General features: G+C 38.0%; 9 protein-coding genes across 9 annotated transcripts; 6 read left to right on the top strand and 3 right to left on the bottom strand.

The window, feature by feature from the left end:
* Positions 1-313: 313 nt before the first annotated feature.
* DUF1 (Duf1p) lies at positions 314-3,658 on the bottom strand (the record flags this gene model as incomplete). Its single annotated transcript, XM_071051950.1, has 1 exon — positions 314-3,658. One exon carries the CDS (start codon positions 3,656-3,658, stop codon positions 314-316), a length of 3,345 nt encoding a protein of 1,114 aa, XP_070907340.1.
* Positions 3,659-4,200: 542 nt separating this feature from the next.
* Positions 4,201-4,455, top strand: MHF1 (Mhf1p; the record flags this gene model as incomplete). Its single annotated transcript, XM_071051949.1, has 1 exon — positions 4,201-4,455. The coding sequence occupies one exon, from the start codon at positions 4,201-4,203 to the stop codon at positions 4,453-4,455; it is 255 nt and encodes an 84-aa protein (XP_070907339.1).
* A 411-nt stretch (positions 4,456-4,866) lies between these two features.
* On the bottom strand, positions 4,867-5,925 carry ADH1 (alcohol dehydrogenase ADH1; the record flags this gene model as incomplete). The annotated part of the gene is made up of 1 exon (XM_071051948.1): positions 4,867-5,925. One exon carries the CDS (start codon positions 5,923-5,925, stop codon positions 4,867-4,869), a length of 1,059 nt encoding a protein of 352 aa, XP_070907338.1.
* Positions 5,926-6,343: 418 nt separating this feature from the next.
* Positions 6,344-6,592, top strand: RNJ42_01782 (uncharacterized protein; the record flags this gene model as incomplete). Its single annotated transcript, XM_071051947.1, has 1 exon — positions 6,344-6,592. One exon carries the CDS (start codon positions 6,344-6,346, stop codon positions 6,590-6,592), a length of 249 nt encoding a protein of 82 aa, XP_070907337.1.
* An 884-nt stretch (positions 6,593-7,476) lies between these two features.
* PHM7 (Phm7p) lies at positions 7,477-10,413 on the top strand (the record flags this gene model as incomplete). The annotated part of the gene is made up of 1 exon (XM_071051946.1): positions 7,477-10,413. The coding sequence occupies one exon, from the start codon at positions 7,477-7,479 to the stop codon at positions 10,411-10,413; it is 2,937 nt and encodes a 978-aa protein (XP_070907336.1).
* Positions 10,414-10,918: 505 nt separating this feature from the next.
* Positions 10,919-12,169, top strand: RNJ42_01780 (uncharacterized protein; the record flags this gene model as incomplete). Its single annotated transcript, XM_071051945.1, has 1 exon — positions 10,919-12,169. One exon carries the CDS (start codon positions 10,919-10,921, stop codon positions 12,167-12,169), a length of 1,251 nt encoding a protein of 416 aa, XP_070907335.1.
* A 447-nt stretch (positions 12,170-12,616) lies between these two features.
* IRA2 (Ras GTPase activating protein IRA2) lies at positions 12,617-21,724 on the top strand (the record flags this gene model as incomplete). The annotated part of the gene is made up of 1 exon (XM_071051944.1): positions 12,617-21,724. One exon carries the CDS (start codon positions 12,617-12,619, stop codon positions 21,722-21,724), a length of 9,108 nt encoding a protein of 3,035 aa, XP_070907334.1.
* Positions 21,725-21,915: 191 nt separating this feature from the next.
* REX4 (putative 3'-5' exonuclease) lies at positions 21,916-22,728 on the bottom strand (the record flags this gene model as incomplete). The annotated part of the gene is made up of 1 exon (XM_071051943.1): positions 21,916-22,728. One exon carries the CDS (start codon positions 22,726-22,728, stop codon positions 21,916-21,918), a length of 813 nt encoding a protein of 270 aa, XP_070907333.1.
* A 498-nt stretch (positions 22,729-23,226) lies between these two features.
* On the top strand, positions 23,227-26,955 carry AVO1 (Avo1p; the record flags this gene model as incomplete). The annotated part of the gene is made up of 1 exon (XM_071051942.1): positions 23,227-26,955. One exon carries the CDS (start codon positions 23,227-23,229, stop codon positions 26,953-26,955), a length of 3,729 nt encoding a protein of 1,242 aa, XP_070907332.1.
* Between the last annotated feature and the right edge of the window lie 57 nt (positions 26,956-27,012).

Raw genomic sequence — 27,012 nt, 5'->3', positions numbered from 1 at the left:
TTATATTATATAAATTGCAAATTTTATACGTCAGTAAGTATGTCGTTTTATTTGATTGAGCAATCTATTTACAGAATGCTAGATTAAAAGTAAATTACTACAAAATAAAAAAGTATAACAAATGAATTATTAGTTTTAGATGAGAGTTTAAAAATTAAATGGTTGGTGTTGCAAAAAAAATAGATTTAAAAGGAAACCTTGCTTAGGTTCATAACAGAGTAACAAAAAAAGAGTAAAATTAAAATAAAAAGTAAACATAAAAATTCATAAAAAAAGTTTGAAAAACGAAGACGAGACCTTTAATTTTTTTTTTTCATGATGATGTCGGTTTTCTACGATATTGTAGAACAATGTCACTTTGAGACTTCCAAAAGAGACTCCTGATCGTGCCAAGAGTCATATCGTTATCTAATACTTGATCTTTACACAAGATTTCTAGCCATTCGCTTGGGTCTTGTTTAGATTTCATCTCTGGTGTTTTATTTTCAAATCTGTCCACAACGTAATTCTTGATTTTCTTTACCTTAATCATCCCTGGAGCGACAAGTTTCATATTCGTCTCTGAAATCTTAGGGAGATCTGTAGGGCTCAAATTATTTTCGTTGAACTTTGATTTCCCGAACTTCAGTACGTTATGTTTCGTTGGTTGCGGTTGCTGCAGGCCATCACCATTCGTTAGAGTTTTGGATTGTTCGTCATTAAAATTGTTAGTTAGATCATTGTTGGATGCAGGTTGCCAAGGTACGATAGTGAAGTTTAGTCGTGGTTGTTCTTCTGATCTTTTCGATTCGGTCAGGAGTGTTTTACCCATCCAAAATGGCAAATTCATCTCAAGTAATTCGAAAAGACATCTTCTGCTGAGAACGTTTCCATCTGTATTTTCAATGTAGTCATATTTCTTCAATTTGTCATCATCAGAAATGTGGCCTTCAGTCTCTTCTTCCTCGGTTTTGATCTTCTTTAAACCTTCCTCTTGTTCCTCTTCGGATCTCGAAACAGGAAGATATGCAGAGAAGACGACTCTACCTCCACATGCACCGTCTTTCCAACTGTGTACCAACAATAGACACCCTCTTCCTGCCTTGATTATTGGACAGGAGATATCCCTTCTTAACTTTGATTCTGGAGCTTTTCGTCCGAGAATTTTCAAGGAGGTGTTATTGTTAAGGTACTCTTTCTGATATTGATCGTGTATCTCCGATATTAAGTCGGACATAAATTCTTCTTTATAGTTGATTGGGGCAGGAGAAGCAATAAAGGCGCCAGCAGCGGGGATCGAATTCGACCTACTACTTTCAGATGGTTGGAGCCTCGAAACTAGGTTAGTATACGAGACTGTATTTTGTCGACTGTGTTCTGATTTGAATGGATGGTTCCAGTTGATGTACTCTGGTGTTCCATCCTTAGTAGTTGTGCCGGAAACGTTATGACTTCCAAAGACAGAGTTTTCCCTCTCGGACATTTCAGTAGGATTGTCATTATTCCCAGCTTCATTATTTTGTGTTATGTTTCTATTAGAATTACTTCTAAATGACTTGAACTTCCTACTTAAAAGAGAACCTGAACTCATTGTTCTTCCACTAAAGTTCTTATGGGCAGTTGGCTGAATTACTTCATCTATGTTTTTATCATTCAATTGACCAGGTGATAATGGTGGAGTTTCGTAAAGTTCATTTTCAGAATTTTCATTTTCTGTCACTAATTCTAATGCTTCCATATTGCTACCGCCTGACCCAAGAAATTTATTGAAGGCAGATTTTTTCCATTTATCTTTACCCTTTTCCTGAGGAGACGCCGACATTTCTATGTTACTATTATCACGAGTACTTCCATGATCTTTTCTCTTAGTGACTAGTTTTTTCCTCCATATTTTATCCTTGTCTAGTTCATACCCGACAAATTCATAAAACAATGAGTTGACTGCTATTTTTCCAAGGTTGTATCTTTCATCGGTGTCTAAGTCAATTTTCCGCATCATTTCATAATCCTTGAGAGCTGATCCATAGACTTCGGTGCCCATAAACTTTTCATTCACTTTAACGTACAGCATCCCAACTTTGACAGATACTGTACACCAATGTGAAAGTATTTCCTTTGAAGTATACTTGACCACAATTTCATCAAATGTACCTTCGCTTGAGGGAAAAGTATCTAATAGGTCACAGCTTAAAATATCCCATCTTTGTATTTCTCCTTTAGTATTTTCGGTAATTACATGTCGTCTATTCGTTAGCAGAGAACTTCTTGTGAGAGCAAAGCCACCTTTCTTTACATCCAAATCGTTTGTTAACATTCTATACTTGTTCAGGTTTGAATCTGTACAGAAAGAAAAATAGAGGTCTCTGTTTTGTATACATATCAAGTCAAGTATACCTTTCTGTCTTTTAGTAGCCTGCACTTTTGATTCACTATCTGAAAGTTCATTTTTGAATATATCTTTATTGAATATTATTTCCATGGTAACGTCTGTGTTTTCCTCTGCGAAATTGCTTAAATCCAGCTTTACAATTCTTCCCTTCGAATCACCAAAAAAGAGATCATGTGAGTAAGAACCAGTTATACACCATATCGAAGCGTTCCAATTCCAGCAACCAATATTGACGGGTTTTCCATCCTCTGCTTTTGCTGTGGAGTCGAGATCCCAAAGTTGGATCACACCATCGGAACAGGTACTTAAAAGCTTAGTTGAATCATCTATCACTTTTAGCACTTTAATATTAGACATGTGGGCATTTTTCAGCCTGGTGAACTCTCTGAGATGTTCAGTGGAATAGAATATTAGGTTACCGTTACAGTCACCTACGATAAGGTCGAATGGCATATCTGAATCCGGGACAAATTCTGAATCAGAGTCTGTATCTGGAACTTCATTTTCCGTAAAACCAGTACCGTCAGTTACTTTCTCCTTGTACTCCTCGGGGTTCATGTACATTGCGATATCGTTTTTGTTCAGAGATGCCATCGCGTAAATTGAACCCATGTCGTCAGGCTGTGTGTTGTCAAAGGTGTGCAGGAGCACCACCCTATTGTTCAAGTTGTCTAGCCTCCATACTTTCACTTTTCTATCTAATGCACCGGTAGCAAAATGGAAATAGGTGCTTTTCACTTCGGCCTCCACTGTTTCACCGTTTTCGTTCTCGTTTTCAATTTCGTTGTCACTTGTGTCACTACGACTCAATTGCTGCGAGAGTCTATGCATCTGTTCCTCAACGTTCAATTCACCAACACCATCCGCAGAGGGCTCTAATCCAGTAGAGTTCAACAGCCCGTGGTGGTTTCCGCCGTTATCAGAGTGGTACAGCGGCACCACACACTTAATGTAGTCATCGTGGTCCCCTACAATCTGCATCTGCCACGAGTCCAGATCATCACTCAACATGATCAGTACTATGGAGAAGTCATGACTCACCGTAATGAACTTGTTCTTACCTACCTCTATAATATCACTGACCCAGTCACTGTGTACCTGCATCCGTATACCGTTGTTAACATCCTCGAACGTTGGACCCTTGTGTAAAACCACAGACCCATCTCTACCACACGTCAAGAAATAGGGCTTATCATTGAGCACCGGATGTATGATCTTCGTAATCGGCAGTATATGTGAATTGACCCGCGAATTAGGAGGTATTAATCCATAACTTACAGATAGCTTCATTTGTTTGTATTATTCCTCTTTACTAAAAAAAAACTTACCAATGGTAATGGGAAGGGGAGGGTCGAAGTAAAGAGAGGGGAAGATCAATATTCTATTAGATCTTTGATTAAAGGGTTTACAATCTAATTAAAACACCATTATCAACAGCCTCTCTCTCTCTCTCTCTATTACAACTTGCACTTTACGCCTTAGCAACTTCATCCCTCCCCCACACACACACACACACACACAAATTCAATAATTCCGGGTAACAAACCACTCCGCCACCAATTTCGTTACCCGGTTTATCCTTGTATACGTGGATATCAGGTGATGTATCGTATATAGTTGTGTACTCAAATACGTAACCATGTGCGTACTCGTATACTGTTATGAAGGTACTATCTTCACGTGCTAACACGTAATAGATGATGTTTTCTGTTTTTCGTTGCGGTGAAGAGGAAATCGGATGTGGGTGGTGTGGGCTCTATATATTGTGTATTTTGAGCTATTGGTTAAAGGTTCTTTTATATTTGAATTTAGTAAGCACAAAGAAATATTGAATGGAGTCGCAGTTGAAGGGCAAGATATGGTACTGTGTTGACCGTATGTTGTTGACGGACCCTGCGTTTGCCCGGCACCGGTTCTCCACGAAGTACGTCAACGCGCTGGTTGAGCTCGTGTTCCTCCAGCTCGTGGACGCGGGGCAGGACCTCGAGGCCTTCGCTAAGCACGCCGGTCGGGATGTTATCTCGGTGGACGACGTGCGTTTACTGCTCCGGAAGTCACCGGAACTGACAGATATGATATGTAACTAGTCTAACAAATGTGTAAATCTATTTCTTTCTAGCTAATGAATAGTAATAAATATATTTACAGCCACAGTTTCTGGCAGATTAAAAGAAATAACCCTGAAGGTATCCCATAAGGTAACCTCTAAGGTTAATTTATATAGACCTCCCCACAGCAATTTCCTGTATATATAAGAGGGAACATTTTGGGGATTATATTGTTTTCTTTTATATCTATTTCATTTTATCATTGAATTGGATAATGCATATATATATAATAGAAGAAAAACAGTGCTGTGATAAAAAGAGATGTATCGTTATATTTTATAGAAAAAAAATCATTACAGTTTCTAAAGAAGTTTTTTTTTTTGTTAATAAGTTAGGAAAAGTTTGTTAAGATAAAAATAAAGTTATTTTTTTTTAAGAAACTAATCCAGCTTATTTGGAACAGTCGACAACGTATCTACCGACGATTTGACCCTTCTCCATCATTTCGTAGATCTTTGGCAATTCAGATAGACCAGCGATCTTGATTGGAGACTTGACCAAACCTCTAGCGAAGAAGTCCAAAGCTTCTCTGGTGTCAGCTCTGTTACCGACGTAAGAACCGACAATGGAGATGGACTTGACGACGTGGTTGAAGACGTCGGAAGCACACTTGGCGTTAGCTGGCAAACCGACCAAGACGACGGTACCGTTGGATCTAACGTATCTGGTGGAGGATTCGATAGCAGCCTCGGAGACAGAGACGTTGATGACACCGTGAGCACCACCGTTGGTGGCCAAAAGGATGTCTTGTTCAACGTTTTGGGACTTGGTGAAGTCAACGAAGATTTCACCACCCAATTCGTGGAACAAAGCCTTCTTCTCGTCACCACCGTCGATACCCAAGACTCTGTAACCCATAGCCTTGGCGTATTGGACAGCCAAAGAACCTAGACCACCAGCAGCACCAGAGATGGCAACCCATTCACCGGCGTTCATGTTAGCGGACTTCAAGGCCTTGTAGACGGTGATACCGGCACACAAGATTGGAGCGACTTGAGCCAAGTCAGTACCTTGTGGGATTCTGGCGGCTTGGACGTAGTCAGCAGTAGCGTATTGTTGGAAAGAACCGTCGTGAGTGTAACCGGACAAGTCAGCTTCTGGACAGTTAGATTCGTTGGACTTTTCACAGTATTCACAGGCCATACAGGAACCGTTCAACCACTTGATACCAGCGTAGTCACCGATCTTCCAGCCCTTAACGTTCTCACCCATACCGACAACAACACCGGCACCTTCGTGACCACCAACTAATGGTAGCTTAACTGGCAATGGCCAGTCACCGTGCCAAGCGTGCAAGTCAGTGTGACAGACACCAGAGTACTTGACGTTAATCAAAATCTCATTGGACTTTGGCTTTGGAACTGGAATGTCCTTGTATTCCAACTTACCGTGGGATTCGTAAAAGATAACACCCTTTTGGGTTTCTGGGACAGCTTGTAGAGTGGCCATTTTTTGTTGTTTTTTGTTGTTTAAATTGGTTTTAATAATTTAACTTGGTCTTCTTCTTTCCTTAAGAAAGATTTTTTCCTCAAAAAAACCCCCCATTCATTAAATACCTAGCCTCTTTATATACGTTTTTTTTTTTTTCCACATTAGCCCATCATGCCCATCCTGCCATCATGAGGGTGTATCGTCTGCCTTTGTCTTGTGTCTTGGTGTCTCTTGTCTCTTCTGGTTATGGTTCTGGTTCTGGTTCTGTGCTTGGGCGCCATTTTTTTTTCTTTAACCCTCCCTCATCACTTTCAATCTCATTATCACTTTTGTCCACCAATGCTGCTTAATGGTTTTTCTTTGTCCTTTGTCTATCGCATGACCCAATGCTTTTTTTTTGGAGATGCTCTTTTTTTTTTTTGACATCACACAATGAATGGGGAGCCCAAAGCAGAAGCATCGATTGTTTTTTTTGTTCTCTATACAGGAACCCCGAGAATCCCTTCTTCTTCTTCTTCTTCTTCTTCTTCTTTTTCTTCTTTACTCTTCTCGCTGCATACAAGAATCCCAGGGTGTCTGGATGTTTCTTTCTTTCTTTTTTTTCGTAAGCCGTACCTTTTTAGTTGCTTTTGGCTGCTTTGCACCCCTTCTCCTTTTTTTTTTGTCTTTCTTTCTTTTTTTTTGAATACAACACCCCCGCACGTATTATCTCCCCTCTCTCTTTCGTAAACCCCATTGTTTTTTTTTATATGGAAAAGAGTCAGCCCTTTGTGTCGTAATGCTTCTTTAAGATTTGGGGGGACTGTAAAAGCGCTGACGTAGTAAGCACTGACGTTGTAAGTACTGACACTATAATAGCACTTGGCTGTAAAAGTAATGACACCGTAAGTAATTGGCTGCTCTAAAATGCTTAATGGTCCGGATAGATGGGAGTTTCACAACCCCTGATTGTCGTCTTTCAAAAAAAAACACCCTTTCATATATGAAACATTCCCCCCTTTCTCAGCCATTGGGGGTTCTAATTATACAGACATTGGACAATTGATTGACCACGTTAAAGTACAATGATACGAATATACAGTTGTACGTCTGTGTCACATGGTACTGGTGTACTGGTGTACGTAACGGTCTCGTGCCCCCACACACACATTCGTCATGTCATGACGAATGTGTGTGTGGGGGCGGATGACGGAAGCGATGACGCACGGAGTACGGTAACCTTAAAAAAGATGCATGGGGGTGACGTAGAGACGCAGAGACGCAGAGACGCAGAGACGCAGACGCAGAAGCGTGGAAGATGTTGATATGTGCCGAATTTATTAATAAAACCCTTTAATTCCTCGGAGAATTAAACTTTATCGTTGCCTTAGTATCGTGCCTTTATTACAAGGGGCTAATTAATTACATATATACTAAGTATAAATATACAAGTATAAATATACAAGTATAAATATACAAATATAAATATACAAATATATATAAATATAAATATAAATATATAACAACATAACAACATAACATAACAACATAACACAACAACAACATAACATAACATAACATAACAATACGATGGCTGCTGATTCTAGTTCATCAACCTCGGCCTTTGTGACCACGTTAATATTTAACGGTCTCGTGGCTTTAATATTTATACTACTCTTTTGGTACTTCAAGCCCAGGAATAAGCGGGTCTATGAACCAAGGACGCTGACCGATGTCCAAACTATCTCCGAAGAAGAGAGAATAGACACAATAGAATACGATGAGGACCACACAAACTGGATCTCTTTCCTACTAACAAGACCTCACTCTTTCCTAATACAACACTGTAGCATGGACGGGTACCTGTACCTGAGGTACCTAGGGATATTCACCGGTATCTCCTTCATTTCATGCTTCATACTTTTCCCTATCTTACTACCAGTGAACGCTACTAACGGGAACCACCTCAAGGGGTTCGAAGTGATGTCCTTCTCAAACGTCAAGAACAAAAACAGGTTCTACGCTCACGTCTTCCTAAGTTGGATCATCTTCGGACTCATCACTTACGTCATCTACAGAGAACTGTACTACTACGTTTCCTTGAGACACTCGATGCAGACCACTCCGCTATATGACGGACTGCTCTCGTCAAGAACCGTCGTGGTAACAGAACTGTCAGATGAATACAACACTGAAGGTGAGTTCGATAGACTGTTTCCTAACGCAACTAACATCATCTACGCAAGGAAACTGAAAGAGCTGCACGATATGGTAAAGGAAAGAGATCAAACAGCTGAGAAATATGAAAAGACACTGAATAAACTGATCAATAAGTGTGTGAAAAAACAGAATACAGAAAAGAAGCGTGAAAAGCTGTACAAAGACGGTAAACCAAAGGATGACTTGTCAACTTACGTCCCACAGAAGAACAGACCTAAAGTTTGGCTAAAGTATTGGCCATTGCCTACCTATTTGGGTGGTCAGCAAGTAGACTTGTTAAATCACTCCACAAAAACTATTGGTGAATTAAACGAAAAGATTAAGGATGAACAAGCAAATTGGTCGAAGAGCTCGCATTTAAATACAGCCTTCATTATTTTTGATACTCAGTTAGAGGCCCAAAGATGCTATCAATCTATTCCAGATATTCTTGGATTCACTGATTATGGTAAGTGCTTGATCGGCTATAGTCCAGAGGATCTACTTTGGGACAACATGAACTTAACAAAGAAGGCTAGATATATGAAACGTGCTGTTGCTAACCTCATCCTAACCGCTTTGATCATCTTCTGGGCTATTCCAGTGGCAGTAGTCGGTTGTATCTCAAATGTGAATTATTTGGCTGAAAGAGTATATTTCTTGCATTTTTTGAATAATGTTCCTAGCGTCATAATGGGTATCATTACAGGTCTAGTTCCATCGTTGGCCCTATCAATTTTGATGTCACTTGTTGCTCCATTCATTAAAAAGGTTGGTACCATGAGTGGTAATGTGACAAGACAAGAAACTGATGACTTTTGTCAAAAATGGTATTACGCCTTCCAAGTCATCCAGACATTCATTATTACAACTGCAACTTCATCGGCATCATCAACGGTTACTGCTATTATGTCTGATCCAGGTTCTGCTATGACATTGCTAGCAAATAACTTACCAAAGTCATCCAACTTCTATATCACGTACTTCTTGCTACAGGGTCTAACAGTCCCAACTAGCCAATTGTTGCAAGCCGCTAACTTAATATTGTCTAAATTCTTGGGCAGATTTTTGGACACTACACCAAGACAAAAATGGAATAGATACAATAATCTTTCTAAACCATCTTGGGGTGTTATTTACCCACAAGTTGAGGTTTTGGTTTGTATCATGATCAGTTACATTATCATTGCCCCTATCATTCTAGTCTTTTCTACGATAATGTTCCTATTCCTATACTTATCTAACCTTTACAACCTCAACTTCGTTAAAGGTTTCTCATTTGATCTCAAGGGTAGAAATTATGTGAGTGCTCTATTACAAGTCTTTGTGGGCATTTACCTAAGTGAGGTTTGTCTTCTAGGTTTGTTTATTATGGGTAAAGCCTGGGGTCCATTGGTACTAGAGTGTTTCTGGATCGCCGTTACTGCTCTATGTCATATCTATATCAAAAGGAGATTCTTACCTTTAATTGATGCTGTTCCTTTAAGTGCAATTATGAACGCTAGAGGTAATACAGATCAACAATATCCTCAACATGACCAAGGTTTGGGAGAAGTCAAAAAGATAGGTGATGATATGAAAAAATTGTTTGATGATGATAAGAACCATGGTGTCTTGAGACCTGCAACTAAGGGTGATTTGAGAAGAGCTGATTTATTACCTGAAGAGGAACTCGAAGAAAGTGATGATGACAATAACTGCTCAGAAGAATCCACAATAGGCAACTTGGACGAAGGGACGACAAAGAGTGACGGTAGAAAACAGAGTAACGCCACATACCCATCGAAGAATGCTAAAACATTTGTTGGCAGTGACGAAGATTTCAAGAAGCTCCATTATGCAGATGTCAAGGACATGAAGAAGCAGCAAAGTAACTTCGGTGAGGGTATGGATCCAGAAGGTGCTATTGTCGGAAATGCCGACGTCGGTAAGATCTTCAGTGACCCAATGGCAATGACTGACGACCCAGGTGCCTTCCCAGGAAATATTCTGCCAAGCCAAGGCAGATTCAGAAGAATTGCAAACTTCTTCGTCCCAAGAAAGAGCTACCCATTCTGCAAAGTAAGAATGAGGTTACCTTTGTGCATGAACACCACCATCCAATATAACCTCGATTATGCTGAAACAGCATACACAGACCCCGCAGTGAATGCCAAATCACCTATCGTATGGATTTGCAGAGACCCAATGGGTGTTTCCCAAAGACAAATGGACGAGGCACACATGGAAGACGTGCCAATTACAGACGAATTCACAAAATACGACGAAAAGGGCAGAGCCCAATACACTTTCAACCCACCAGACTTTGTACGGGCTGCCAAAAAGTGAACAAAAAGCTATTATTTTTTCCTTTAAGCTAATGTTACATTTCATTTTTCTTATCTTTTAATATTTATCTAATATATAATATAGTAATAATTTTAATAGTATTTTCTTAATTAACTGCCCTACTATGTCATTCACCAACAGTCAGATATCATCTCGACATCACTTACGACCAAAACATAAATAATATGCAATTAAAAAAAAATGCTCTTGAAAACAAATAAATGGATTCATACCATGACTCTACTACAGCAATTTCAGTAGCTAAATATACCCATAAATACTATGTATAATACGGTATTATCCCCAAGATAATACTGAATTTTATAGTTTGTAGCCGATATCACTCTGACTAATCAATCCAATAGAAGTTACCCTGACCGTAATATAGGCTAAAAAGAGAGACCCCTAATGAGATTTACGAGAGTAGTCATAACCAACATGCAGTACTTGATTTGCTGTTTATTATTAATCAAAGCTTTCCTTGTAGCCAGCTGCAAAAATAACAATGGCTTTTATAATTCGGACTATCAATGGTGATACTGTGGACGAGTCCACCTTTGAAGATTGCAAGTATGCGGTAGAAGTGTTCACGTTACTTACGGTGCTTCGGTATCGGGTGAAGAATCTATATGAGGAAGCAGATGTGGTTCTGTACTACAATAACATCTCAAAGCTGATTAAGAGGGATGGTGACCTTAGGATGCCGGCGGAGGAGCTTAGGGACGCCACACTGGTGATACATTTTAGGAACCGTGTTCCGATGGCGTACGTATCCACTTTCCAGACCAATGCTATGGACTACGACGTGATCACGCAAACCAGAAACGTTACACCTGAGTACTTAGACCATTCTGTGCAAGTACCCCTAGTGGTAATAGACAATATACGCCAGCAGGTGATGAACATGGAGGAGTCGATCAAGAAGATAGAGGAGCAGCAGAGTAAAGATGATGAGAAGCATATCGCGGTGGAGCTCAGCCAGCTGCTTGAAGAGAGCCCTACTGGGGCTGAAAAGAAAAATCAAGAGAAACTCGCAGAAATCGCTCATGGTTACTACTACTATAAGAAATATCTTGCTCATAAAAACTCTGAGAAGCCTGTTTTGAAGTATGGGAAATGTTTGAAGAGCTTTTTCCAAGGAACAGACGACGTGGTGTCTTCTGAGAGATGCAGAGGAGCAACATGTGAGCTCGAACGTGATAATCACATTTTGTATATCAGGTTGAAGACATTTCAGGGCCAGTTCCCAGAAAACCACGAGCTGGTGCTTTACAATGAGTCCACAGCAACCATTCTCGGTCCTGTAGACCTCCTAGGACTTTTCCCAATCGAAGGCACCACGAAAACATTACGTTACTTCCCTCTGACACAAGAAATATCAGTTAACGATGACATCAGCGTGAAGGTTCGCAACAAATCCACCGGAGAACAATTGCTAGTGGGGACTGGTCACATAAACTCTAAAATACACATGCACAGTGATAGAGAGTCCATATACACGCCGCCCGTGTCCCGCAACGACGATACCTACTCTACTGACGAAATACGCGAGAACCTAAGCTCCGTTGACCTCCAGGACCTCCAGTCAGAAACCGCAAAGCTCTACCAAGAAATATTGAAATTCGAAACAGATAATGACGCCGGTAAGAGCATCATAAGCGAGGAAGGAGAGTCCGTCTCCAGGAAAGACGAGGGCAACGGAGCCGGAACGGGAAACTGGGAGGACTACGACTTCCTGAGCGACAGCAGCATTTAAAAGTAAAACATAATATACCGTTATATAGATATATATTACCACAAAAAATTTATCAACAAGTGCGTTCCGCCTCCTCAATGTCAAAAGCATGGCGATTAATAGTAATATAATAATATTGGTACTTAGGGTTAATAGAACCACTCTAAAAAAAAAGAAAGAAAATGATTTACTCCTCTCTGCGGTGTTTTCTTCGTTGAACAATGGAAATACGATTGAACAAGGAAAAGTAGCCCTAAAAGCAATTAGGGCTTCTAACTAATTATTCGAAGGGAAGCCCAAAAAACGAAAAAAGAACAAAAAAAAATAAAGAGCGCATTAACACAAAGGTGACTTTTAAGATGTGGGTCTGCTTCTACCCAAATTGCTACTTGCTATATAACGTTTGCATTGTTTAAGGAGAGTAGATTGACAGAATATTAAGAAGCACTAAGAAGAAACAATTGAATAATGAGTAGTATAGACCCGCAGATGCCTAGGCCGTACATGATACAGTCTATGGTGAACTATCTGTTCTTCAGCAGGTTGCTTCCGTTGCTTCCTGTTGAGTCTACTGCTACAACACATACGGAGGTTGAGGCTGAGCCTTTTTACCTATCGATACGTTCTGTTCTGATGAAAATTGCGGTGTTCAAGGACTTAAATACTGTTATTGAGAATGCGCTCAATTTACTGGAGACTATACTGGATGACGAGGATATTATATCTGGACGGATCAAACCGGATGCCATACAGTCTACTCTCGTGGTTGTACGGTTACTAAGTGATATTTTGGAGTTTTACTGGCAGTTTGATGAGCAGAAGTCTAAGGATAATAGAGATGACATGAACTCCAATATAGATGTGTTTGAAATCGGGAAGTTTGCCTCTAAATCGTTTAATCCGAACACGTCTTCTACTGAGTCCAAGGAGTGGCAGAAGAAACAGCAGAATATGTCTAGTTTCTTCGTGGGGTACTCTACATCTAAGACTTGTTATCACCAGAGCCCTCCAAAGAAACTTGATGGGAATGTTACATCTCGGCTGATTTACACATGCGCAAGACTAAAGTTCAATACACAGACTCTGGTAGTCCTTAGGAATATTGAGAAACATTCAGTGGAGGCACATCAGCCAAATACACTAGACCATTACGATGCTTACCTGAAAGCCAACAAACATCCGGAATACTGCAAATTGATGGACACTACAATAGGGCATATCGTCAAATTCATAGCTGCATCAAACCCAAGAGAGTATTTGAAATTTCTTGAGACTAACATACAAAACCTCCTACAAGAAAATGCGGTGGAGGCAGAGCCTTACATTATCGAATATCTCGACTTATTCAGTTTTGCATACATTACAAAGGATTTCCTTCCTACTTACCTAAAAAAAGTTAGTGTCGTCCTCCATGCATTAAGGAATCCAGTGTATAAATGTGTGCTACTATTTTTTGCATCAGAATCGATGGTATTTTGGATAATGTTAAGACCTCGAGATTTTATGGGAATATATACTTTAGTAGAAAGTCACCATACTGGAACTACGCACTTAGAGATAAACAAGTCCACAAGTACGACCGCCAACGAGCTATTTGAAGAAATATACTCGATGTTTAATGTTAGTTCTATTCTTTCAAGTACACAAAATATCAATATTCTCAGTTCAATAAGGCAAGGTGAAAGATCTATAAGCCCAATTCAGATAGAAACAGGAGATCGCAACAGAACCAATAGGAATAGCTTCGTCAATACAGAATCTAGGTCTTCATCAAGGGCCTCACCAGAGACAACACTTGAAATACCCACACCAATTTCTAACTTTGGTGATGCTTTCCAAGATATTGCTAACGTAGCTTCAACTAAATCCTCATCAGTAACGCTCAATGCCTCTGAACTACTAAAAAACTATCCTACTACGAACAGACTAAGTACCCCTTCAAATTCTTCAAGCTCCTCAAACAAATCAAAGAGCTTTAATCCATTCGTCGACTTCGATGATGTAAAATTGGCTGCAGAGGCCACTCGACCAGAGGTACCCCATTTGGATAATATTCTAGACCTATATACCATTCATGATCATAGTATTTCATTACCACATTCGTCAGTTCTTCGATTTTTAACTACCCTGGTAATGTTGGATACAGAAGCTTTCACCGAACTGAACTCTATGCCTTTTAAATATTTGACTGATGTCAATAAGCTCTCTAAAGGAAGTGCTACAGCTTCTACATTCTACTCAAGAGGGGAAAGCCCAAAAGAAAAGGAGAAAAGCCCTAGCATCAAGCAACTCTCGAATAGTTGGAAGAAATTGACTAACTTGCAGCTATCAAAGAAAAAAACTGTTAAGTTCTTAAAATCATTAATCAAGAACTTAAACGGCTTACAATACGTTAGTGATAACGCCCTTCTAGATACTGTAGGTGCATTGTTATGCTTAATGAATATGACTTCCGCTATCTCTCTACTGGAACCATCACTTCCGTCTGTATTATTTGCAAGAAGGTTATTAGGCGTATTGGGAAATAATTTAAAAGTGGGTGATAATTGGGATGGTAAACTAAATACAAGTTTGATAGAATGTCTTCAAAGATATCCAAAAATACATGGAAGGTTTTCATTGAGTTTTTTTTCTTCTTCAATTAGATTTGATTGGGATTCCTTTCTTTCCCATCTTAATGCAGAATCAACTATAACGGCATCGGATTTGAAGAAATTGAACCTCTATACAGAGGGATTTAGAGTGTTTTTTCATTTACCGAATACTAAATCTCTTCTACAATCTGTGACTGAAAGAACCTCAGATTTTTTCAAGGTTTTATTTTCTGGAACGGCTGACATTTTATTGACAGAACATCCATATTTTGAAGATAAGGTTTCCGATATCGTAAATTCTATCCTCGATGGAACTATACTAGACGAGTTTGGAACGCGGAAACATTCCACGGGCAGTACAACCTCAGAATCTTCTTCAGTAAGATCTTTTTCTCCCTCACAGAGGTCTTTTACTCCTGGAATTAGTCCTTCTTTTTCTGAAATTGAACACTCTGCTCATTCTTTTATTCCAGCTTCATCTGCTTCGCCACTTTTATCTGATTCAGAAAATAGCAGGTCAGTAGAAATGAGTTCTAATTCTGATTCTCAAATTTCGCACTTACTTGCGCCACGTCCTCATCATTTACCGCCAACATCATCTAACCTAAGAAATGCTGTATTGTCAACCATCCCTAATAAAGATAAATCCCATTCAAATGAAAAAGGCGCTCGTGCAGAATCTTCTTCAAACATTGCTGCTGCATTGATGACAGTTACTACTTCGACTCCATCCATCCAAAGTCCTTCCATGAAGTCACCATTTCAAAAAAGTAAACAAAGGAGATATTCCGATGAGGCTGCTAGGAAATTTTTAAAGCTGAATTTAGGAAACGTCTCCAATAGCGCCTTAGTTGATGACGAATTAGCGCAAAATCCTGATGCTAAATATATTATGACCTCAATTTTCAGTATTTTCAAAAGATTAACACGTTATTTTATTGTCCCACACGACCAAAACTCTAAATCCAGTTGGGTTTCAAAGGATTTTCGTAACATCATCAAACCTATTTTTGTTGCTTTTATCAGTGCTGATGAAAATTTACAATCAAAAGCCAAATCTTTTATGAATGTGTTAATTGATTTTGTCACTGAATTCAGCGACTCAACAGAGCCACTAACAATGCAAGGATACCATTTAATTTGCAGTTACACTATAATTCTATTTTCTGTAGGGTTATTTGATTTAAAACTTGAAACAAAAAAGAGAGAAAGCCTACTGGACATTGCTGTCCAGTTTATGAGGGTTCGCTCCCATTTAGGCCTAACGGCAGAAAAGACAAATCAGATAAATATAATAAAAGATATCGAATGTGCCACCTTCCCTATGATACTTGGAATCGTTGCTAGAGGTTTATTTGTTTCACTTTATTGTAGCAAGCCTAGTATACAGAAAACTTTAAAGGTCGCTTTCGGCGAATTTCTCAGCTTATTGCAATTTCATGACAAATATGCGGAAGAACATGAAAAGAATTGGATTGACAATGTTAAATTTATCAAGGCAATTGCAAGTGATACACACTCTACTTCTGGTTCAGTTGCCTTTCAAAGACGTGTTAGAAGTAGTATACTAAAATGCTTGAAATATCCTGATTCAATACTTATGGATTCTTTCAAGATGATCTATCGAAAGTGGTACTCTTTGTCAATCATATCTGGTCATTCACATGAAGAGCTAAATGATTTTAGAAGCTTTGCTGGTATCATTGCAGCTCTATCAGGTATTCTATTTTCCAGTAATAAAAGTCTCAGAGAGAACTTCACATATATAGAGACTATGAAAACTGAACTAAAAAAAGACCTAGACTATTTTGTTAGCATGCAATGTCAGTGGCTGAATAATGTTGATTTACTAACGAGAGAAAACTCGAAGGACATTTTAAGCCTAGAACTTCATCCACTGGCGTTCAAGTATCTCTTCAAGAATTTAAGGATTCGACTAAATGAATTATCTGATTTAGACTTATCTCAACCTGAACAGGAACTAAACTTTGTTTTATTGGAGCAAATCATAATTATATTGAGAACGATACTAAATAGAGAGGATGAAGAGAAGTCAATGCTGCTTTTCTCATCAGAAATTGTTAATTTCATTAAAGATTTATGTGACATGGTTGAAAAAATACCGCATGATAGTCCTAAGTATTATAAAGCTATAATCCAAATGTCAAAAATGATCCGAGCAATGAATCATGCTCAAGGGACATTGGCGATTATAAATCACTATCAACTCAAGAATGAGTGGTTGAGGACTGTAACAAATTGGTTCAAGCTGACCATATCCAAAAATTATGATTTTGATAATCTTTCCAAACCTCATAGAGAGATGGACCTGAAAACTCGTGATCTTGATATCCTCTATATAGACACTGCTATCGAATCCTCAAATGCTATAGCTTACTTGACTGAGAACCTACCTTTAGAGACCCCACCATCAACTTCAATAGAGGAACTAAAGAAGTCACAAGCGCTAATATTTGGTCACTATTTTAATATATTGCTGAAAGGTCTAGAGAAAACCAAGGACCCTGAGAGGTTCCCTCCATCGTTAAAACACAAAATGAGTGTGTTTACTGATAATATCATCTTGTCCTTAACTAATCTCTCTAACAGAAATGTCGAAGCAAGCTTGCAATTTACATTACCTATGGGCTATTCGAAAAATAAGAACATCCGTTTGGCATTTTTGAAAGTTTTTATTAATACAGTTTCCAACTCTGAACTCTCTCCGTCGAAATCACATCAAGTGAAACTAATCGCTATGGATAAGCTACTCCAGTTTGCAATTAGTCACCCAAATCTTTCTCTTATCGCTGCTGCAAAATGTCCTGCGAATGATTTAGATGCTTATGCTGCGGATTTAGTTGACGGTTTTAATACTAGAAATGCTGCACACATAGCAGTCTCACAACTTATTAGCGCTGAAATTGAACAATCTTCGAGGTCCACTGATATTTTAAGACGTAACAGTGTAGCTACACGTGCTTTGTCTATGTTAGCAAGAATAAAGGGAAATACTTATCTAGTGTATACCATCAAACCCATCTTACAGGAGCTCATTAATAACCAGGAAGCATTTGAAGTGGAAAAAATCAAACCTGCTGGACAAAGTTACGAAAGGGATGTTATTTTATTCAAGAAGTATATGACAAAAATTCTAGACTCCATAAATGCTTCTATTTCCTCAATGCCAGCTGAGCTATTCTATATCTGTCAAACCATCTACCTAAATGTCAAAGAGAAATTTCCTGATTATGCATTAGTTGCGGTTGGGTCATGTATATTCTTGAGGTTCATTTGTCCGGCTCTGGTTAGTCCGGAATCTGAAAACTTAATCAATGTCATGACCATAAAAGAGAAGAGATCGTTTATCTTTTTGGCAAAAGTGATACAAAATATTGCAAATGGTTCGGACAATTATGTTAAGTGGGAGGCCTTAAAGAATGAAACGGAATTTTTTGCTGACTGTAAAAAGAGAATTTTCACATTTTTAAGAGAAGTCTCCAGACCTGACAGAAAGATAAATATTCCAATTAGGACAGATTCAACGCCTATTTCATTTGATTTTGGATTTTTGCATAGCTTTTTATATCAAAATGGATTGGTCATTAGACAATTTTTATTGACAAGACATGAAGACTCCGATAATTTTGAGTTCTTGAAGAATACAATACTATTGGTAGATTCACTTCTGGGTGAATTGGGTCCACCAAAAATCCAATATACTAGTGGTTTACCTGTATTTGTGCGTGACAATGCAGCAACATATCCACAACTATATGATTTTATGAGTAGATATGCATTCAAAAATGCACACTCATTACAAGGAACAACGCATTACGTTCAAGAGTCAATGTCTGCTGAAGGAATTCCAACTATAACTCTTCTACTTGGTAATTTTAGTAATGGCGAAGTAGAAACGGAAATATTAGCATACAAATTTTTCAAAATATACTCTAGAATATGGACTGTAAAGCATTACCTGATCCTGGACTGTACTAAATTTAATAACCAGAGAACTGATACTAAGAAATTTGCTACTATGCTCTGCACCTTAGTCCCCGATGTTTGCGTTATGAATTGTATCGGATTTTACTATTTTAATGTCAACGAACAATTTATGGATGTCTATGCTGACTTCTTCCGTGAAGAAAATCCATATTTGATACCACAAATACCACACCACTTTATTAATAGTAGTACTGACGAAAAGTTGATCAAGACTCTTGGTATCGGAAATGAAGGCCTAGAAATTGTACATGATGTTCGAATTTCTCTTCACGAAATCTCACTCTACAATGAAGATAAAAAGAGATTCACACCAGTCCTTCTGAAGATGGGTAACCGTTACTTTCAAGTCCTCCATGAAACACCACGTCATTATAAGATTGATGAAATAAATTCCTTGGTTAGTATAAGATTCAATGATGTCTACGATATCAACCAGTTATCATCAATTCATGTCTCTTCTACTACTGGTATAATGAAAGAGTTTACTGTTGCATTCTTAAATGGTGAAAGATTAATATTTAGCAGTTCCAAATATCTAGAAATTGTGAAGATGTTTTCATCTGCACAATCTCGTCTTGAAAATGAATACATTATTAATAGTTCGGCAGTGTCTATCAACTCGAAGGTAGCGCTAACAATTGAAAGAGAAAAAGAAAATCTAAGTGATAATAAGAAGATTGTGTGTCATATACTTCTGATTTCCCTGGTAGGTCTATTTGATGAGGATAATCTTGTTAAAAATTACTCATATAATCTACTAGCTGCTGCTGAAAGGGCATTCCATTTGGACCTTGGTACTCATTTTCATAAGTCACCAGAAATATATGTTCCAGATGACACAACAACATTCTTATGCGTTATATCTGAATCTTTATCACATAACTCCGCCGAATTAACGAGATATATTTGGGATTATTTTCTGGATGGTTTGGAAAATGGCATTTTACCACATCATATGGTACCGCAAACGATATGTGCTTTATCTTATTGGACTCATAATTTGTACGAACATGTATATTTAGAAGATCCTGAAGAAGGCCCCGAAGCCATCTCTAGAATATTCCGTTCATTAATTCGCTTGACAATCGATGAACCAGATTTCATTACTATTTATGTTCAACAAATATGGTGCTTAATTATTATCGATGGTAAATTATCTGATATTCTAGTAAATGAAGTGATTAACCATGCCCTAGAAAGAGACTCTGAAAATAGGGATTGGTCAAAAACGATACATTTATTGACTGCATTACCAACAGTAGAAATCGCTGGCTGTGTCATCAAAAAATTAATCTCGAAGATCAGAGGGTTCCTACCCTCCCTAAGGATAGAGGCATTGACTCAGAGTTGGTCAGAATTAAAAATCCTGGTGAAAATTAGTATACATTTATTTTTTGAGACTCCATTGTTGGCTCAAATGTTTCTACCAGAAGTTTTGTTTATTATTTCATTACTTATCGATGTCGGTCCTATTGAACTCAGAAACTCCCTGCATGGTTTGCTAATGAATGTCTGTTACTCTTTATCTATGAATATAGCACTAGCTGAATCTGAGAGGTCTCATCTCGAGGAAATCACAAGAATATTTTCCACAGAAAAGTCAAAATTCATGTTCGGTTTTGGTCAGGAAAAAGGCAGTTTATTACAGAGCTTTACTACCACATCTGTTTCCAGTAAATTCAATATTCTAGAGTGTTTTATTACCAATGTTTTGGCATTAATGGATTACGGTGCTACAATAGAATCTGGTCAGTGGAAGAGCCAGTATAAAAAGTATTTAATGTCATTTGTTTTTAATGGTGATTCTTTTCTATCTGCTAGGGCAATAATGATAGTCGGTATAGTAGGAAAGACCGATGCATCATTACCTTTATGCAGAAATCTTCTCGGTGAGACAATTAAAGTCAGCAGTATACCAGTAGTTAATGAAGAAACTACATTTTTGCTTATTGCACATATATTCGCGTACAGCAAAGTTGTTGATGGATTACACCCAACTTCTCCGTTGATCAGAAAAATGTTCTGGTTCTCCACTGTATTTTTGGAGTCGAAACATCCTATTTTGTTTGAGTCTGGCCTATTACTTTTAACTATGTGCTTTAGAAAGTTATACGTTTATAGATTCGATGATAATTCTAAAGTTGGGCCAATTATACCACTGCTGATGGGAGAAAGGAAATTTGCAGCTAGATTCTTATCAGAAATTGATGGCACCTACGGGATAACTTGGTCTGATAACAATTTTACCCATATTATTATTTCTTTTGTTATTCGCGGCTTTTCTATCCCCTTTATTAGATCAAATGCTATTGCATTTCTCACAATGCAGTTCAGACACAATTACTTTGAGAGTTTAATTGATAAGTCTGTTAAAGAATATTTCCCGTACCTCACATTGCTCTATCTACTATTCAGTACGGAGCAATTCTTGGAGGTATTGGAGGATGTCGATTTTGATAGTGAATATGTTTACTTAGATCAACACACTAAAATTCCGGAAATAGTATTAGAATGGCTAAGTGAGAACAGTGAATCAGCACAGGTAACTTTATTCCAGTGTGCTGTCCTATTCAGTAGCACAGTGACAGATGAACCTTTCAAATTAAGATTCTCACTCATTTTAGAATGGCTCCTGAATAAAAACCCTTCCACAGTTTTTAGTTTCTATGCTTTGATTAGGCAAGAATTAAAAAGAATCTCATCTTTCGAAAGGGTATCTGACTGTGGACCCGTTATTTTTGAGATTATTAGATTACTTGTCTTGCACCCTGAATTTGAGAAACTTGATGACTTCTACGAAGAAACATTGAAGAAATTAGAGGAAAGAGGGTTATCTTTTATTGCTAAAGTGGATAGTCTCGAACAAGACAGCAAATTCCTGGTCTCTGCCTTTTTCGAAAGTCCTGAAGTTATTTATAAGAGAAAGAGACTAACAACCCAAATAGTAGCAGTTTTGATTAGCTCTACCTATTAAATTATTCAATGACTTTATTTTTCTTAGAAAAAAAAGGTAATGCGATTAAATATGCCGTTATGAATTTTATAAAATTACGTAATGTACAGTTTTTCTTTTATTTTGACTCTCCATATATCCTTTTAAAGCTATGAATTATACCGACGTTTAACTATTTTCAATGTTTTGCAATGCCGGGAAATGGGTAGTTTTTAATGACCGTTTCTTTTCCTATGCTCTTGATCAAATTCTTTCTTGGCTGATTTGTATAGAAGCATAGTAGCTCTAGCGTCCTCAACGGAGGAATGTTGACCATCTTGAATTTCAATTTTTAGAATTTCCTTTGCCAATTTTTTGAGACTTGGGCTCTTACCCTTGGCGTACTGTTGCCTAAAGGGGACATGTCTAGAGGTATCTATGATCTTTGACCTTGGATGGGACAACATCAGTGCATCTAAATCATGCTTTACTGCATGTCCAACCAATATCCGATTCTCCAATACTGCCGCTACTTCTTTTTGAGCTTCGTGGAAAGTGACCGCTCCTCTCATGTGCTCGGGTTTTATACCACTAACCCATGTTCTCCAGTCTGTGACAGTTTCCCTTGGTTTAACAAATTTGTCCATGATCAGATTACCATGATAGTTGACTAACGATATCCTTGCTAGCATCGACTCTTTACCCTCTGGACCAACACCAACGAATTCACAATCCATGGCAACATACTTACCAATATCTTTTCTATTCTTACCATCACCTCTAACAAGTGCATTGTCCTCGAGTATCTTCATTGTATCATCTTCTACCACCTGACCCTTGAATTCAAACTCTTTACCAGTTTTTTTGTTCTCCTTCTGCTTTTCAATTTCTTTATTCATATCATAAACCATAGACATTATCTTACTCTTTTGAGCCTTCTTCACAATTACATCCTTCTTGACTTTTTTATCCACACCAGCCTTCTTCTTCTTCAGCTTCTTACCACCAGCACTAGATAGTGTCGTCCAATTCTGCGATAACTTCATCCTTTGCGTTGTTTGTTAAGTTCTTTTAAATCTTTTTTGTTTTTTTTGATCGTTAAGAATTTGTATCGAGAAGTAATTCTATCCAATTATGAGGATATACTGTGTTATAAGTATTGGCCCCAGATGATCAAATAAAATCTCTATGACTTACTGCGATGAGCTACCTCATCGCAATGAATTTTTTCATTCAAATCAAAATTTCGCACACATGATGTATCGTTGTATATGATATCAAGTTCCATTGTTTTTGGTCAAATTGCTTAAGATTCAAGGTAGTTTAGTCAGATGTGTATGTTAGTTTGATACCTTGATAATTACCTATTCACGTCATCAAGCACTCCGGTTACTTGATTTAACTCGTCACATTATATTGAGATTAGAAAGAATACTCTCTTGCTGTTGCAGACAGGACAAACGATAAAAAAAATAGGGTTTCTTTTCTACAGGACATCGTATCAATATTACTTACTACTGTTGAAACTTATATGTGAATAGGATATGGATACTGTGAGTTCTATTAATATACTGCGGGCTCAGTTTCTCCGAATTTGTCCCGAGAAGGACCAGATGTCACGGTTGATGAAGCCGTATATTCCAATAGATGGTGAAGAGGCAGTGTTAAACTATGGATCAGATACCTTTGACAATGTCGACTCGAAGATTGCAGACATCTATAAGAATCCGGATGGTACTTCGATACTTGGTGAGTTGGAGTCGCCGCCTATTTCCAAGAATTTCATGGATAGCTATGCTACTATTGCCAAGGCAAGGATGAAGAAGAATGCTGAAGAGAGAAATTATGTAAGCCGAAGTGATACAATGCGATTTGGACACGAGAAACTTGAGGAGACTGAAATACCTGAGGTATCTAATATTGCTGCCAAAGATGGGAAATTCAGTACGCCTGAGCGTGACAATCAGTTAATTGATAACGCTAACATCAATGATCACGACAACCACACGATGAAGAGAGACTCCATTTCAACGAGCATACTAACTGATGAATTGAATGACAACACTGTTTATGATCATCCAACAGATAAGAAGAAAGAGAACAAAAAATCAGGATTACCATTTGTAAGGATTTTTAAGAGTAAACGTGATGGCTCAAGTTCTGATTCTAGAAAACAAGGCCATACTGGATCTAGTAGTGGAAAGAAGAACAATGCTACATCTAACAGCAGAAGCAGCTCTAATAACAACAATAACAACAACCATAACAATATTAATGGCAATAATTTGAGTGTGTCGAATAAGTCCTCGAGAACATTTGAAAATAGTTCAAGAAAATCTCCACAGACGTTGAAAGTTAACCAAGGGCATGTACGTAGACGGAGCAAGTACTCTATGAATTTTGATTACGATGAGAATCTGGATGAAGAAGAAGAGGACGAAGATGAAGACGAAGAAGGTGCCGATATCCATTCGAAGTTTTTCAGATTGGAAAGTGGATCTACAAATGCTTCAGAGTCTCACTCCAAAGCAGAACACATTTCGAGTAAGAATGCTTCTATAGCGAACGGTAATGGTAGCAGGTTACTTAACTCTGCACAATTCTACAATAATAATGGGAATTCTAGCAATGCTGGTACTACGAATAGCAAACACGGAAATGAAAAAGCTAATAACCAGGGTATTAATAAGTCCAAACAAAATGGTGGTCAAAGTGTAGCACAGAAAGGTGGACCTCTAGAATTAGGTAAGAGTCTATCCTCGATAAACGGTTCAGTGTTGACAACAGATCCAACAGTAGAAAGTAAAGCGGCCAAATCTGTTTCTGGTAATGAATTAAAGTCATTACATGGCGATGATGATGTTATCTCAGACATAGATTCCTTTATTGAAGCTCAGAACCTTGAAGAAATTGATTTTGATACTGAAAATAATGGCCTTAATAAAATTATTTCTGATGAATCAAATAGAGATATTCCCTCTATAAATGAAATCGATACAGAGAGAACTTCATTGGCTGCTGATGATGTTTCAAGTAGCGATGCATCTTCGTACGGAAAATCGTTATTGGGTTCTGACTATAGTGCAGATGATCTCATTAAGCCTGATGTTTCTAGTTTAGACTCCAATTCTATCATTGGGCCTGTAGAAATGCAAACTCACACTATTCCATCGAATTCCATCCCTATGTCACTTACTGGCTATGGATTATATCATGGTGCAGATGAATCAACTATTAATAACGTATTTAATAAAGCTGTACAGAATCTCAAAAATCCTGCTTCCTCTAGCGGAAAGAAAGAAAGGCTGCCTTCTGCATTTTATGATTCTACCGCAAATAGCACCACAAATAATGGATTCCTTGATAATGGAGTGATGAGTAAGTCAAAAACAGCACATGTTAGATCTGTTTCAAATTCTAGTGATCCAACAAAGTACAATAAATATGATAATCGACAGTTTAAAAGAGAAAGCACTGGTCAAAAATGCAATTCGAATACCAATTCTTCAACCGATCAATTAATGAAAACTAAGAGGATGGATGGCCTCCAAATAGAAAAGAAAACTGATTTTGAAGCACCAAGAGATGCTAAATCTCAACTATCTTATTTATTCCAGAAGAAGAAACAAAATGCAGGAAACCCTCTCAATGCACTTGATTATTTCTCATTCGTTTCAGGAAGCAAAGTTCAAAAATCAGATTCAATGGCATTAGAGGTATATATACAAAGTTCGAAAAAATACAAAAAGGTACCATTTTCTATTGATGTTCGCAAATCATCTACTGTTTTTGAAGTTATTGGCTACATTTTATATTCTTATTGTAATGATTTTAAGCCTCCAAATTTTGATGAAGACGGTATTGGAAGTCCAAAAGCTAGTGACCCAAATGCCTTCTCATTAAGCATTGTTGATGAGGATGGTGAGCCATTTGAAGATAATTTTGGTAGACTAGATCGGAAGAGTGAGATACAAACTGTCTCAGATAATGAAGTAGTTCTTTGTGATGTCAGTGAGCAGGAGAGAAAATCTAATATTCAAAGTACACCTCTTCCATATGATATAAATGGTGATGTTATTGATGGTATGCAAAGTGGTGGAATTAGTAGAAGTTCAAGTATTAGCAAATCTGAAAAGATCAATCAACTCAGCTTTTATAAGCCAATTGTTCAAAGTACTGAGGATCTTGAAAATACGGATGGTACTAAAACTATTCCAGTTACGGTTTACTTGTACCCTAATCTAAATCCAAAGTTCAACTTTACTATTATTACTGTAAATGTTACGTCGAAGATTAATGATATCCTGGTCAAGTATTGTAAGATGAAAAATCTTGATCCAAATGAATATTTATTGAAGGTAGCTGATAAAATGGAGACCTATGATTTAAATGATACAGTGTTAAAACTCGATGGAAGTACAGCGGTAGAATTAATATCTAAGAAGGAAGCAAGAGAAAAGAAGATGGAAAAACTGAAAGCAGATCCTACAATTCCTGTTCTGCCTACAATTCAAAGCAGCGATACGACACCCTTAACGTTAGAGCCAAGCACATCATACTTTAAAGCCAAACCAGACGAAAAGTACAAGTCGATGAAATCAGGTTCAAAATCAAAGAAGGGCTCTTCTAAGTATAAATTAGGACTAGCTAAACAAAGTTCATTCACCAGTAGTAATAGTGTTGGTGCTGGTGCAGGCACCGGTTCCAATCACAACTCTAACTCTAGTGGTGGAAATATAATAGCTAATGGCACAAGCACCTTATTCAAGTCCAAAAATTCCTCCAAGTCATCCTTACATGGACCGCTACAATTCTATCACCTGAATAGGTCACAATCTAATATGGATAACCGTGCAAGCTACAGTAAATCGGTAGGTACTTCAGACATCAGTACCTCGAATGTGGGAGCTAATAACTTCCAGGATCTGTTCTCTGGTGCTTACCATAGGTACAGAGTCTGGAGACGACAACAGATGTCTTTCATTAACAAACATGAGCGTACGTTGGCCCTGGACGGTGACTACATTTATATCGTTCCTCCAGAAGGAAGAATGCACTGGCATGAGAATATAAAAACGAAGTCACTGCACATTAGCCAAGTAGTCCTTGTCAAGAAGTCGAAGAGTGCCCCGGAAAACTTCAAGATCTACGTTCGCAGAGGTCACGATGATATCAAAAGGTACTACTTCGAAGCTTCCTCCCCTCAAGAATGTACAGAAATTGTAACAAGGTTGCAAAACTTGATGAGCGCTTACAAAATGAATGTTAAATAATGAGTCTGTGTTTGTATGACCACTATTTGTCAACTATACTCAATATAATATATATAT

Source organism: Nakaseomyces bracarensis (assembly GCF_045282275.1).
Source record: "Nakaseomyces bracarensis strain CBM3 chromosome Unknown Scaff7_0, whole genome shotgun sequence".
Classification (NCBI taxonomy): domain Eukaryota; kingdom Fungi; phylum Ascomycota; class Saccharomycetes; order Saccharomycetales; family Saccharomycetaceae; genus Nakaseomyces; species Nakaseomyces bracarensis.
This window is presented reverse-complemented; position numbering and strand designations above follow the sequence as displayed.